The 14,880-nt window shown below is 33.0% G+C and overlaps 2 protein-coding genes across 2 annotated transcripts; one reads left to right on the forward strand and one right to left on the reverse strand.

Moving 5' to 3' along the window:
* Positions 1–3,549: 3,549 nt before the first annotated feature.
* Positions 3,550–4,988, reverse strand: LOC107459967 (CASP-like protein 2C1). The gene is made up of 3 exons (XM_016078288.3): positions 4,599–4,988; positions 4,362–4,503; positions 3,550–4,001 (listed from the first exon to the last, which is right to left on the reverse strand). The coding sequence occupies exons 1-3, from the start codon at positions 4,805–4,807 to the stop codon at positions 3,750–3,752; spliced, it is 603 nt and encodes a 200-aa protein (XP_015933774.1). The 5' UTR covers positions 4,808–4,988; the 3' UTR covers positions 3,550–3,749.
* Positions 4,989–9,028: 4,040 nt separating this feature from the next.
* LOC107461190 (uncharacterized) lies at positions 9,029–10,913 on the forward strand. Its single transcript, XM_052251413.1, has 8 exons — positions 9,029–9,063; positions 9,145–9,177; positions 9,304–9,845; positions 9,985–10,063; positions 10,172–10,223; positions 10,310–10,513; positions 10,603–10,695; positions 10,788–10,913. The coding sequence occupies exons 1-8, from the start codon at positions 9,029–9,031 to the stop codon at positions 10,911–10,913; spliced, it is 1,164 nt and encodes a 387-aa protein (XP_052107373.1).
* Positions 10,914–14,880: the final 3,967 nt, after the last annotated feature.

Here is a 14,880-nt window from a genome sequence, read left to right on the forward strand (position 1 = left end):
GCATCTCCTAAGTCTTCTACCACTTCTTCCTTGTCTTCAACAATTAAAGCTTCCTCCAATTGTTCCAATACAAAGCAACTTCCCTCATTTCCCACCGGAGTTTCCAATCTCTCCTTCATGCTATGCTCTTCATTTGATTCTCCACATGTAGCCATGTGAGTTCCTTGAGTGTTCAAGCATTGGGAGGCTAATTGATTTGTTACCGCATCCAAGGCGGCCATAAAATTTTGCACATCCCTTTTCATCTCTTCTTGTCCTTGAACAAGAACACCAAGGGTTTCATCCATTAGAGGTTGGGGTGGGTGGAAGGGTTCCTCATTTTGGGGGAAGGGTTCATTATAGGAAGGTGGTTCTTCTTGGTAAGGTGGTGGTGTGTATTGAGGTGGTTCTTGGGAGTAGTAATCTTGGAATTGTGGTTCCATGTATGGCTCATATGGTTCAAAAGGAGGTTTGTATGGTGGGTAAGGATCATGGTCATATGGAGGTGTTTGTTGAAAATAGGCTTGTGAGTGTGGTTGAAGTTCATGTTGAGGATATGACTCATAGGCATATGGTGGTGGTTCTTGAAAATCACAAGGAGATTCACCATAGCCATTGGATTGGTATGCATCATAGAATGGCTCTTCTTCATAGTGCATTGGTGGAGGTTGTTGCCATGAAGATTGATCATATGCATATGGCTCCTCCCACCTTTGGTTGTCCCATCCTTGATACATCACTCCATTGTAATCTCTACTTCCTACAACATAGTTGTAATCACACTCATAGCTGAAGTGAGAATTCATAGTAGCAAGAGAAAGTAAAAACAAAAGCTAATAGAAAACAAGAGAAGCAAAATTCTACAACTAGCAATTAAAGCAAAAAGCAAGATATTCACACTATTCACATATATACAATAACCAATAACATAACACCAACTGTGGTTGTGCCCAAGTTATTCGCCATTGGATCTTTGCTCCAAGCGGTTAAGCTTGATTCTTGAGACCTTAGCTCCTGATACCAATTGAAGGTTATGGTAGGCTTAGAGAAGGGGGGGTTGAATCTATGCCTTCCTTTGGTTTGCTGTTTTCAGCCCTTTTAGAGCAAAGTTACAAATCTGATTCTGTTTGAACTCAGCAGCGGAAATTTATGAGACAAATTATTTTTGTCTCATGAATATCAGAAAACAGAACATGACAGAGAAGAAAAAGCTAACACCAGCATATATCCTGGTTCGGTTGCTTTGTGCTATGCAACCTACATCCAGTCTCCTCCACAACTATGGAAGAATTTCACTATAGTTAACAGTATTACATACACCAATTTCACACTCAAGTTCTAACCTAACTTGACATTGGCTATGCTAACACTCAACTATTCACTCTTAGTGCTAACCCAACTAAGAAAGGGATACCAAACAGGTACAAGATACAAGACACTTAGCTAACCTAAAGAAATCTGAAAATAACTCTAGGCTTTTCTCTAAAGTGTATCTCTCAGCTTTTTTTTCAATTCTTGGCTTTTTCTCAAGCTTTCTCACAATGCCTTTTCTCTCAAGAAATTACAGAAAGATAAGCTTAGAAAAATACATTACAAGCAGTAAAACATGAAGGAGATTGACTACATCAACAGCCTCTATGCTATGTGAAAAACCAGATTAGCAAGCCTCTGATTCAGTTCTTCATACTGGCGGAATGCACCTTTGATTAGGTTACACTGTCCAGTTAGTTGAACTTCTTCAAGGAGCTCTCTCAAAACAAACACCTCAAGTTCTCTGGTTATCTCTCCTTGCTTCAGAATGAACAACAAGCTTCTTTTTATCTCCTTGCATGTTCCTTGGTTCTTCTTCCAAGGTCAACATCTTGAGCCTTGAGCTTCACTAACCCACTGGCTCACTTTTTCTTCTTAATCATCAAAGTATAACCTTTCCTTCTGACTTTTCCAACTTGACCGAAAGCCATGAAGGAGTAACCGAAATTGCTTTCCAATGGTCAACCAAATCTGAACCATAGAGATGCAACTTGGTCCCCAAGAATCTATTGTGACCGTTGATTTGTAGCAGTGAAGAACAGAGATCAACTTTTTCTTGAATGCCATTTTCGGATAGTGCAGAGATTTGGGAAGAAGGGATGAAGATCTGATGCATGCTAGATGAGATGGATTACCTTTCTTAAGCTTGATTTAGCTTGGATTTACTGTTTTAGCTTCTGTGCTTCAAGCTTCACTCTTTCTCTCTCTTGCTTCTTTGATCACTAGCTTATGGATGAAGCTTTTTCTCTCTTTCTCTTTCTTACTTTTCTGATACTATGATTTGACTTGATTAGAGAAGTGTACGTTGCTACGGTGAGAGCAAGTGAGAGGGAATGAAAGCTTCAATCTTGTATGAGAAGCTTTGTGGGATGGATACGGGCTTGGATCCGGTTTTCATTAAGCCACCCGTTTGGCCCATTGGATCCTTTGGCTTTGATTCTCTTGGGCTGTGCTTGATTACTTATCCATCAGCCTTGCTATATCATTTTCATACCATTTGGGCTGCTTGATATTTTGTTGGCCTGTAATATGAAATAAATAATTAGTAATATGCCATTAAGATTGATCAACACTAATTATTTATTTTGCCCAAAAATAATGTTTGTCATCACTAATTAATTTAGTTAATTTCTTAACTCAACACTATGTATTGAATTAATTGGTATCTAGTAATAACAAATCATAAGGTTTTTATCTGAAAATGAAATTAAGTTGATTGAGTGCTTATCTCATTTGTCTGCTTAAATTAAATAAGTACTGAAAGTTCGAATTTTACCTTGTACATATAACACTCAATTAATTAGACCCTTAAATAGAGTTTGGATCCACGACAGTCTTTGAACTATCAAATTGGAAGATACCATCGTAAAAAAAAAAAATTTTAAAATATTACTTTAACAGAAGAATAGATAAAAAAAATGTTGTAAAATAAATAAAAAAATAAAATCGATAGAATATTTAGTAACTAAAAAGAATTAACCAAAATTAGTCATAATTTATTTTATTTTATATTTATTAATAAAACAAGTATTTTTTTCTAGCATTACCAAATAGAGATTCTATATCTATTTTTTAATAATATATTTATTATTTCATGCACATATATATTATTTATGAGAGTATAAGTATATTTTGTTTTTACTGTGATTGTCTTGTCCCTCATACCATACGATCCTATTTATGCATGTATAAATTTGTCTTTTTTCCAACCTCATTAAAATTGAGTCGACCATACAAATTTCAAGCCGCCGACTTTTAAAAATTTGAGCCACCCAAATTGTTTTGAATGGTTGAAAGAATCATGACTTATTAAATGATGGATATTCATGTTATAACAGTTTCTCACACCCGAAGTGAAGCCAAAATCTAAATTCTAATATAATTAGAGAAATATAAGAAATTGATCGAATTTATTATTTTTTATTAATTAGTCATTAATATTTAAAAATATGAGTTAAAGTATATTGTTGGATTATTAAACTAAAAGAATTCGATTAATAATTAAAAATAATAATAAAAAATAATAAATTTTAATAATAATTTAATAATTTTCGTATAATTATAATTTCACTTAATAAAGAGTTGTTCAACACTCTAGAAGGGGGCAGAACAGAAGCAAAACCCCACTGACATTGCAACAATTTGCATTTGGCGGTGTTAATTATTTATGAACATGACACGAAACAAAGAGTAATAATAAGTTAATAACATAATAATGGCAGAGTAAATGACGAAAATAGTCATCTGATCTTCAAGCTGAGAAACCGTTGCGGTGAGTACATCCTCATGACTTTGTAGGCAGAGACGGTTGATATCAGAGCCATCAGAATCGACGCAGCGTAGCCACACAACACAGCCGCTCCTATTTGGTCGCAGAATCTTGTGAACCTGTTACATACCTTGAGCCACTGTAACGCCTCTGATCCTGTTAATGCTAGCATCGAACCTTCTAGTGTTGCACAGTTTGTACCGAATGTCACATACACTGCCATCTGTTTCACATTTTTGTTCTAATTAATAAAAAATATTTGATAACAAAAAAATTAATAAAAAATTATTAAAATTTATTTTATTTAATATTTATTAATTTTAACAATAATTAATAAATATTAAATAAAATAAATTTTGACTGTCTTTTGCCTTTCTAATATTATCGATTAATAAATAATGAAAATTCAAGTGAAATCGACTTTACGTGAAGTTAATATCTGAAAGTTATTAGATAAAAATTTAGTCAAATTATCTAACGACTCTCAGGTATTAACTTCACCTGCACGTGAGTTTTCACCTTAATAAATATCATTTTCATGTAATTTACTACTACTACTCCTCTTCAATTGAATAAACTCTACCTGATCCAATAAGAACAAGATCCAAGCCATGTATATATTAGACCCTTTATTGATTTTTTCTGAACAAGAGACAGTAGTGGTGTGTTTGCATAACCGAAGCACGTTATAACCAGCAGCCGCAGATGTTACATACACCAACATCCTAATAATAATAAGTTAAAAACAGGGAAATTGCAGAACAAACAGACATAGATAGAAAGAATGGAAGATCAGAAGATGAAGGTGTTAATTAATTACCTGAGAGCTTTCATGTCTTTGTAGGTAGCTTTCTTCTCAATACTCAGCATGATAACCTTTGTTTGAGTGTCAAAAGCAACTAAACAAGCAGTTAGAACCAACATCACAATTGCTGAGATCCTCAAAGATGTTTCCCCTCTCGCCATTCTTAACTCCATCGTTATGAATTGAATGAATCTAGTGAATATGCACGCGTGTGTGCTATACATACAAGTACTATACTCTCTGTTTACTTGATTATTATAGTGGTTGATTTGATTTGATACTCATGGTAGAGAAATGTCCACGAGTAACGTGGGATTTCTTTTTTTCCTTTTTCTTAGAACATACATAGTAGTAATATGGATCGAAATTAATAATCTCAACCATCACCTAACCGAGTTCCTTTATTATTATTATTCATTATTATATTGTACTGCATCTAACTTACTAGCTAGCTTCTATACCAACTTATATATTATGATTTGAATCTCAATGGATCCCTATCTTGTTTCTTGTAGCTAATAGTGACGCACTTAATTCATTTTGTCAGAAGTAATACCATACCTGTTCTCTTTATTTTTCGGTTTATTTTATACATATCATGTAATTTTTTTTTTAAATATTGATGACCATGCTGCTGTATTTCTTTGAGACAACTACGTACATATATGGCTTAGGCTTAATCTTTAATGAAAGGTAGTGTGGTACTGTGGTATTGCTTTTTCAAATTTAGCAATGCTATATGAAAAAATCTAAGAGGCCAGCAACTTTATTAAATTCTGGCTAGCATGTAACCAGTAAAAGAAAAGTGAATAATTTCACACCATTAGATGAAATCTCACACCATTAAAAATATTATTGATAGCTACTTGATGGCTACAAATTGCGAAAGTTGTTATCCCCTAGCACTCCTCATAGTATATTTTCTTTCTGCTATGAAAATTGGTTAGTTGGAAGGTTGGTTTTCTATCTTTAATTACTTTAATTTGCTTAGTACAACACGAACATGGCCATATATACACACACATGCACACGCATGTGGGACGAAGTTAATTAGAAAGGCGGTACAGTTTTCTATACACTTAAGAAGCAATTGTAGCCACATATATACTATATGGTCTGATTTCACTGCCTATATAGTATTACATAGTAGCAATTAATTTCTATTTGAGTTCATAAATGGTTTGTTGGAACGTTGTTCATAGTAGTTAAGGTTAGTTGAAGGAGAAACTTTTATTAGTGACTTATTTTTAATTTAATTTAATTTTTATTAATAAAATACCTTTAAAAACTTGTATTGTTAATTGGTTAAATAATCCAATAATAATGTGTGCAATATATATAATCTAGTGGTGGGTTCACGTACATGCACAACCGACGCAAAGACGTAATGAAAGATTGAAAGTGACCAAAGATTGCTACTTGCCATAAATTACTCGCATCTATAAAGGAGTCAAGTATTCCCGCTTTAGTCGTTTTCTTTCATAATTATATGATGTGAATATGTTATCTAGATTTTTAATTTGTTTCCTTATAAATCATATAAATTATATACACATCTTGAATTATTCAGATTTGCCTTATATATACACACACGTATCTTCAATTGCATAATTAATGTCATATACGGTGATACTTATTCTACTATGCTAAAGAAATTAAAACATGTATAATTGCATTGTGATTTTTCACTTTTTCGATATTTTAATAAATTCCTTTAATTTTAGAGAAGTAATTGATAATAAGATTTGTTTGAGCATAGTTTATGATGATAAATTTAATTTGAAAAAGAAAAAGATAATAAATTAAAACAATATAAAGTGGATGGATTTCCTTGAGTAAGATAATTCAGTTGTACTTAAACATCGCCGCAATAAATTAAAGTGGGATCGGACTTCATTTCATGTCCATATGCATGCGTTTTAATTTATTGTTTGAAGCTATGTATGTTATTTGAACACTATAATGATATGTATTTAATGAGAAATGACGATGTTATCCCGGCTCAATGGATCGTATACGCATAAATTTGAAATTTTATTTTGTCTTTCTCTGATGCTGTCATTCATTCACTCATACTTTATCAGTACTAAACTTGCAACTTTCAAGTGTCCTTCACTGAGGGAAGAGTCATGTTGTGAGACAACTGCAATTAAATACACGAGTCCATCCATGCATGCTGTGATAAATAAAACCTAGAGGGAGCAGATGGATTAGAGGCAAAATATGTCGAATTAATTAATTAAGCTTGATTATATATTGATCTGATGATTTAATTTGCATTTCAAAAAGAGTAAGATGCATGTTAGGCCGGAAATCTTCTAATCTGGGTTCGATTAAGAGTGGGGATATAATATATCGGTTTCACTACGTTACCAACAGCATATCTGCCAACTTCTGCCAACTCTATTTATAATTATGTTTCATGGGAGTGTGTTTGTGGATGTGTCTAATAAAAATGTCTTTTTTATAACTGTGTTTAATAGAAGTGTCTTTATAAATATATTTTATGGATGTGTCTCTTTATATATGTATTTAAAATATATTAATTATTAGACACATCTACGAACACACTTCCATGAAACACAAATATAAATAAGAGTTGGCAGAAGTTGGCAGATAATATGTTGGTACCCTATACTTTTCCATAATATATAGAGCAATGTTAGGGGCAGTAACTTTTGTGATTGGTAGTCATCAAATGATAATTTAATGGTGTGAGATTGATGTGAGATTTCATCTAATGATTCATCTTTCTCTGCTGGTTACGAGCTGGCTAAAATTCAATAAAGTTGCTGGTCCTTAGACTTTTCCTAATATATATTAAGATTAGTGACTAAAATTAATTCAAAAATATTAATTATTTTTTAATTTTTACTTTTTAGTCAAATTTTTTAAAAATTTATTATTAATATTTATATAAAAAATATAATAACTAATTGTAAAAAACATTTTTATATAACACGGTATGGAATATGTAGAGTGGATTCTCTCCAATAATAAAAAAATTAGAAATTGTCTAATGTTTAATCTAATTTTTTTTTATTTAATTTTAGTCTCACATAAAAAATAAAAAATAAAAAATTGTATTTTATTCTCTTCTCAATAATTTTTTTCGTTGGAGAAGATCCATCTCCTCGCCATGTATTAGTGGGCACTCTGCGCACAATAATAATATATTAATATGTAGTAGTTTGGCACATGATGAAGAGGTGCATGCAAGTGCAACGCAATAAATCAATAATACAAGTGGTTGGATCATCATATATATAATTGAGAATTGAGGAGAGAAAATTTATGTGTGGTATGTAAGGGGCGAGTCTTTAATTAAATTAATTGATGACTTCTATTTATATAGGTGTTGCTGATGATAAGGTTCGGTGCAGCCATTAATCTCTTGATGCTTATCTTCTTAATGCTCTAGTCTAGCATAGCCTGCATTAACACTTATATAGTATATAGCACACAGGTTTGGGTTCAACAAATGAGTTCATTTCTTTTTTAATCAATACAACAATTTTATATTAAAAAGTCCGGATAACCAATATTAATGTAGTCAATATTGGTGGATGACGGTGACCGACAGTAAATGAATGAAATTGTAGTATTAAAAAAAATTTCATTTTAATTCGGTCAGAGTTATAGTTGACACAACATGGATGCCATCGATTTTTAATACGGTTATATTAGATATAAATAGAAAACTCTTTAAAATCTTCGTAAAAAAAGTGCTTTGAAGAAGAATCAGTATTTAAAACAATGAATAAAAATACAAAAAAAAAGAGAGGCATGCAACTGATGAGATAAAGAGATAAGTACATGTTCAACATGACCAATTCAAGGAAGCTACCGTGAACGGAGGGATAAATAGTTATGAGGGTCATGATGAGAAAGAGAATGAATCTGTCTCTAACCTTGTTTTCCACTAGATTTTGAAGATATTATCAGAAAAATTTAGCTCAACCTAGTCAAGAAAAGAAAATGCTAACACAAGTGAAAAGAGAAGTATCAAAAAGAATAAAGTGAGAGAAGAAGGAATAACCGGAAGGCAAGATATTCACTAAAAAGTAAATGTTTAGATTTTGACATGCCGAGGAGGTGGATAAATGAAACACCCTAACGCTTGAGTTAAGTTTTATTTGAATTATATTTAATAGATAATATTTAAAAATTTTATGAAATTTTTTTTAAAATAAATATAAAATAATTTATATGTGTAAAAATATTAAATAACTAGTTTTTATTAGAATAGTTACTAGTTAAAATATATAAATAGATCCGGAAATTCTAATATAAAAAAAACGAGCGTGCTAAACTATGAACAACAATGACAAATTTTACTCATGCCAAATAATCATAACAAGAAACATCATAGTTACAATTGCAATCACTCAATAAAAATAAAACAAAACACATAGAAAATCCTAATTCTCTTAATTCGTATAACTATGGCTAAAACAATCGCATATTCTTCCTTCTTAAGGTAAACGTTTTGATGCTTTATTTTTCTCTCTTCATGCAATTTAATTATGTTTATGCTTTATTTGACATTTTTTTAATACAGGATGAACAATGAAGGAAATCCCAAAAGAAAAAGGTTAAGGACCCTATCACAAATAGAGTTACAAAGAAGTCCCTTGAAGATGAGGAGTCCAGTAAAAAATTCAGGAAAAATTTAATTCACGAGTGCTTATGCATTGCTAAAACAATTTCAAATCAAAAGAGAACATGTTTTAGCTGCATGTGGGGATAGTAGTAAACATGAGACAATGAAAAAGGGCAAGATGCTGAAAAAGAAGCTGACAAGAGTTGACGATGAAGGTCAAAGCAAAATGGCAACCAAGAAGATAACAAACATGAAAGACCGTGAGGATCAAATCAATATGCCAACAAAGAACTGCAATGAAGAAAATCATCTAGTCAAGATGAAAGCCAATGACTTTGAGGGTCAAAGTGGGAAGAAGCTATCTAGGAAGAAGGTGCCAATGAAGAAATCAAAGGTGGAAGATGATAAAACCAAGATGAATACCAATGACGCTAATGGTCAAAGCAAGAAGCCAACCAATAAGAAGATGTTGATGAAGAAATCGAATGAAAAAGATGCCAACGAAGAAGAACATAAGATTGAGTCTTTTATCCCAGCTATGACTTTGGATGAATTCTTCAAAAAATATGGGATATCATTGGACGAAAACGATGAAGAATATGAATATGATAATGATGATCACAATCCAAGTGTTGGGGATAGTAGTGACAGTCAACACGGTAATGCTTTTGTCCCTAGTTTCAATAGTAAATAGTGATAGACAGCAACATAATTTTTTTATTTAGTCTACTCTTTTATTCATTAGTTCATTAGATTAGTATTCTTGTTAATATTCTCTAGTAGTGATATTCGAAATAGGTACTAAAAGGAAAAAAGCTCGTGGTCCCACCCAACTCAAGCATATTGATGCTATGGAGACACAGATAGAGTTAACACGGTGCAACGACAGACCTATAGGCCCAACAAAGACACAAGTTCAATTGTTTAGTTGATTCTTAGGTACACTTGCAAGAAACTCTAATTTGGTCACGTTATTATATACTAGTTGGCAAGCTGTGTCAAGTGAGACTAAAACTTCAATGTTGGATTATGCAAAGGTGAGTAGATCATTCTCCTTTTTAAATTGTTCACAAATAGGCTTAGCATGTATGGTAAAATAACATAATTCGTTGTTTCTTCGTAGTCCAAATATAACATCCCTAGTGATGCTGAGCCTTGGGTGATAGATACCATCGGAGAAGCATGGAAGCAATTTAAGAAACGCATAAAAAAATGTCACTATACACCATACAGCTCATTCAGAGAGATGATGAAAAATCGTCCAATGACTATACCTGAACTGCATTTTCGAAAATTAGTTCAATTTTGGAGGCTTGATATCAGCAAAGTAAGTTATTTTCACAACTTTCTTGGCTGTAATGATGGTATCATGTATTTAACTAACTCTATGTATTTTTACATTGCAATAAAATGTAGGTTATTTCTGACATAAATCGTGAAAACAGATCCAAGCAAAAATGGAATCATCGAATGGGTCCAGTTAGTTTTGAGTTAGTACGGGCTGAATTGGTATTTTTTGGTGCTGTGCATTTAAGTATTTTTGCATCTTTCATGTTATGAAAAGTGTCTAAGTTAGTAACATGTTAGTGGTTTCTCTGTAGCGTGCAAAGAAAGAGGACAACGAAGATCCATCGCAAGCTGAGATGTTTGTTGTAACTCGTACAAACAAAAAAGGAGAGACTGATTCAGGAACACAAGAGACGATTGTGAGTTGTCTAGTTTCTTAGAAAAGTACACCAAACCAGAAATGTGTTAGTTATTTTTTTATTTTGAAGCATTTGGGTGCATGAACTTATTTTGGTCCTACTTGTGTGTAATAGGATCATATTCAAAATTTGAAACAAGCAGGATACAGTGATGATGATGCAGTTCAAACAGTTTTTGGAAAGGAAAGACATGGTAGAGTTCGTTTCTATGGTCGATCAGTCACAAAATCCTCTCTTAAAAAGGATAAGCAGATCCGACAAATGCAACAACAACATACTGAAGTGGTTTCAACTATGGAGAAAAATCAAACTAACTTAACTTCCAAGTTGGATGGTTTAACAAACTTGATTAAAATGTTGTTGCAACAAGTCAATCCTGGTATGAGTGCAGAACAAGTGCAAGTAATGATAGAAGCCGCCCAACAATCTCCACCTGATGCGAGTAGTGCACCAAATGATGCGCGGCGAAGCATTCCTCCTTCACTTGGATCGAACCATGTATCAAAGGATTTCGAAGTAAGTGCTGTTCAAAATAAGTAGTTAAATTAATAGTATGGTTTTGGTACTTACTGTGCTGATTGGCTAAACCGTTATATTTTTGGTTCTAAACTTTAGTTGTTTTACTTTTTATATCTTGTGCTCATCTTTATTAATTTAGTTCCTCTTTATTGATCCCTCACCACTCACAAGAAAAAATTCTTAAGATGGGCTAAGTGCATGCAATATTTAACCGTTGAATGATGCGCTACAGTAAAGCAAATAAGCATTTTTTGTTTAACAAGTTGAAGGCTAACAAGTTTGGTACCGCATATAATTTAGAATTTTTTTTCAACAATTATTATTTAGGTTTGTCGCTTGTGTTATAGGTAGGTTTATATCAATTGGACTTTGTTGTTTACATAAAGAGGGACATGTATGTATAAGTTTTGGCTAAGATTTTCTTGTTATGTGGCTCATCAAAATCCTAGCAAATACTCCTTGCTGTTTAGTAGTTGAAATTTTTAAGTTAACTCACTTATTAAAGTTTGCTACATATGTATTGCATTATCATAAGCAATTTTTCTCTGTTTTAACATGTTTATTTCTTTTGCTAGCAGGAAGACATGATGTGAAGAAAATATGTTCTATACAAATATCACATGGGATGGGTCTCACACTTTAGTTATCTAAATGTAATTTTTCTTATGTGTTTCGTACTTTTTGAAAAGAGACTTTACTCGGTATTACATGTAATTGGATACATTATACTCTATTTTGATTTATGTTATTTAGACTAAAAACTAAACATATCTAGTTTATAATGAAAGTTTTATGATTTACATTTCTTGTTCTTAGATTTATTTTGTGATTATCATTAATTTGAGATGTGATTATGCTTTAAAAAAAAATTAAAAAGCTCATAAAACAAAACAGGCTATGGTCACCGTTTTAAAATAGGGTGACCATAGATAACCTATGGTCACGGCCAAAACCGTGACCATAGATAAGGCTATGGTCACGGTTTTGCGTAAGGGTGACCATAGAGGCTATGCTCACGGCCAAAACCGTGACCATAGATAAGGCTATGGTCACGGTTTTAACAAAGGGTGACCATAGAGGCTATGCTCACGGCCAAAACCGTGACCATAGATATGGCTATGGTCACGGTTTTGAGTAAGGGTGACCATAGAGGCTATGGTCACGGCCAAAACCGTGACCATAGATATGGCTATGGTCACGGTTTTGCGTAGGGGTGACCATAGGCTCTATGGTCACGGCCAAAACCGTGACCATACATAAGGCTATGGTCACGGTTTTGAGGAAGGGTGACCATAGAGGCTATGCTCACGGCCAAAACCGTGACCATAGATAAGGCTATGGTCACGGTTTTAACAAAGGGTGACCATAGAGGCTATGGTCATGGCCAAAACCGTGACCATAGATATGGCTATGGTCACGGTTTTTATGCGTGACCATAGATTTCCCTATGGTCACGGTTAAAAACCGTGGCCTAAAGTGTCGGAATTTGAAAATTATAACTGTGACCATAGAAACCGTGACCATAGGTAAAAAAAACCGTGACCATAGACCTATGGCCACGGCAGAATAGGCCACGGTAAAAAACCGTGACCATAGGTCCAAAACCGTGACCATAGATCTATGGTCACCCTTTTCACTAGCTATGGTCATGGTTTTTTACCGTGACCATAGGCCTTTTTTTTGTAGTGTACTAAGAAAAAAGTGCCACGCATCAGAAGTCTCTCCCTCCACAATAGCAAATGCAATTGGAACGATATTGTTGTTGCCATCCTGTGAAACTACCACTAACAGACAACCCTTATACTTTCCGTACAAGTGAGTCTCATCTACCTGCACAACTGGCTTACAATGTCTGAATGCTCTAATGCAGGGGTAATAACTCCAAAAGACTTGATGCAATACCCGAATATCACTCACCAAGTCATCGCCTCGATATACAGGCATAGTCTCAAAATGTACGACAACTGATTGCTTCTTATGACACATGGGCTCAAACCATATAGGTAACGCTTCGTACGATACTTCCCAATCTCCAGATATTTTTTCTACTGCCTTTTGCTTAGCCAACCATGCTTTCCGATAACTAACGGTGTAGTTGAACTTCGATTGCACTTTTGCAATAACTGATTTTACCTTTAACGAATGGTCAACCTCAACCAACGACTTTATTGCTTCTACAATTGTGTTCGAATCCAGTTTCGAATGATCATGAGAAATGGTGGCTCTTGTACAGGTGTGACTACCATTATACCTCCTTATAACCCAACAATACTTCCTGCTCATCATGCTAACCCTGATAAGTCAATCACTACCTGACCTATATTGCGTACACTTGGCATAAAATGTCAGCGGCTCCGACTCATACACCCGTTAGTCTACACCACTTTGGATAGTATAATCTTTCATCGCCCTAATAACAGCTTCCCTATAACTGAATTCCATACCCATGGCAAACTCACAATCTGCGACAACAGGAATTTCTGCCACGATGACAGCCATAGCATAATTATTTAATAGACAAATAAAGAATATAGTAAAATATCGTTTTTGCCCTCAACGTTTGGAGTAAGTCCCAAAGTGTTCCCTAACGTTTCAATCGTCTTATTTAAGTCCCTAATGTTTCAAAACTGACTCAATGTTGTCCTACCGTTAGGGATCCGTTAACAGAATTGACGATGGGACAAAATTGAGACGATTTTGAAATGTTAGGGACTTAAATAGGACGAAAGCATTGAGGACAAAAATGATACATAGAAATAAATTTTAATTTTATTCTTCAATAATATCAAATTTTTACTATACATAGTATTCAATTAATTTTTTAATCACATCTAAGTAAATTACCCTTAATCATATTATTTTCATTTTAAATAAATTAATACTTTTAATTTTACTCTTAAAAATTTTTAGTTATCATGAAATGTTTGTAGAATGACTAGTATATAAACTTACAGAAAAGGAAAAAAATATATACAATAAAATATAAATTATATCTTTTGTCTCTAATTTATCAAAATTCTTTAAAATTATAAAAAAAATTATTTAAAATGAAAGTAATGTGATTAAGTGTAATTTATTTAGATATAATTAAAAAATAATTGAATACTATGTACAGTAAAAAATTAATATTAATTGAAAGATAAAATTAAATTAAAATTTATTTCTATGTATCATTTTTGTCCCCAATGTTTTTGTCCTATTTAAAGTCCCTAATATTTTAAAATCGTCTCAATTTTGTCCCGCCGTTAATTCTGTTAACGGATCCCTAACCGTAGGACAACATTGAGTCAGTTTTGAAACATTAGAGACTTAAATAGGACGATTGAATCGTTAGAGACAACTTTGGGACTTACTCCAAACATTGGGACAAAAACGATACTTTACTCTTAATAAATTTAATAAATACTTTTAAGTAATATAATAGAATTTATGTAATATAATGATGAACGGCCAAAAACAAATTAATAAA

Source organism: Arachis duranensis, chromosome 1 (assembly GCF_000817695.3).
Source record: "Arachis duranensis cultivar V14167 chromosome 1, aradu.V14167.gnm2.J7QH, whole genome shotgun sequence".
In the NCBI taxonomy this organism is placed as follows: domain Eukaryota; kingdom Viridiplantae; phylum Streptophyta; class Magnoliopsida; order Fabales; family Fabaceae; genus Arachis; species Arachis duranensis.

Bases quoted from the DNA above. Each gene is read 5' to 3' on its own strand.
- LOC107459967 (XM_016078288.3), bottom strand. From the start codon at position 4,807: ATGTATAGCACACACGCGTGCATATTCACTAGATTCATTCAATTCATA. The intron at 4,504-4,598 runs GTAATTAATTAA...TATTATTATTAG, and splicing joins AAAGACATGAAAGCTCTCAG to GATGTTGGTGTATGTAACAT. The intron at 4,002-4,361 runs GTAGAGTTTATT...AATGTGAAACAG, and splicing joins TCTTGTTCTTATTGGATCAG to ATGGCAGTGTATGTGACATT.
- LOC107461190 (XM_052251413.1), top strand. From the start codon at position 9,029: ATGGCTAAAACAATCGCATATTCTTCCTTCTTAAG. The intron at 9,064-9,144 runs GTAAACGTTTTG...TTTTTAATACAG, and splicing joins GCATATTCTTCCTTCTTAAG to GATGAACAATGAAGGAAATC. The intron at 9,178-9,303 runs GTTAAGGACCCT...TCAAATCAAAAG, and splicing joins GGAAATCCCAAAAGAAAAAG to AGAACATGTTTTAGCTGCAT.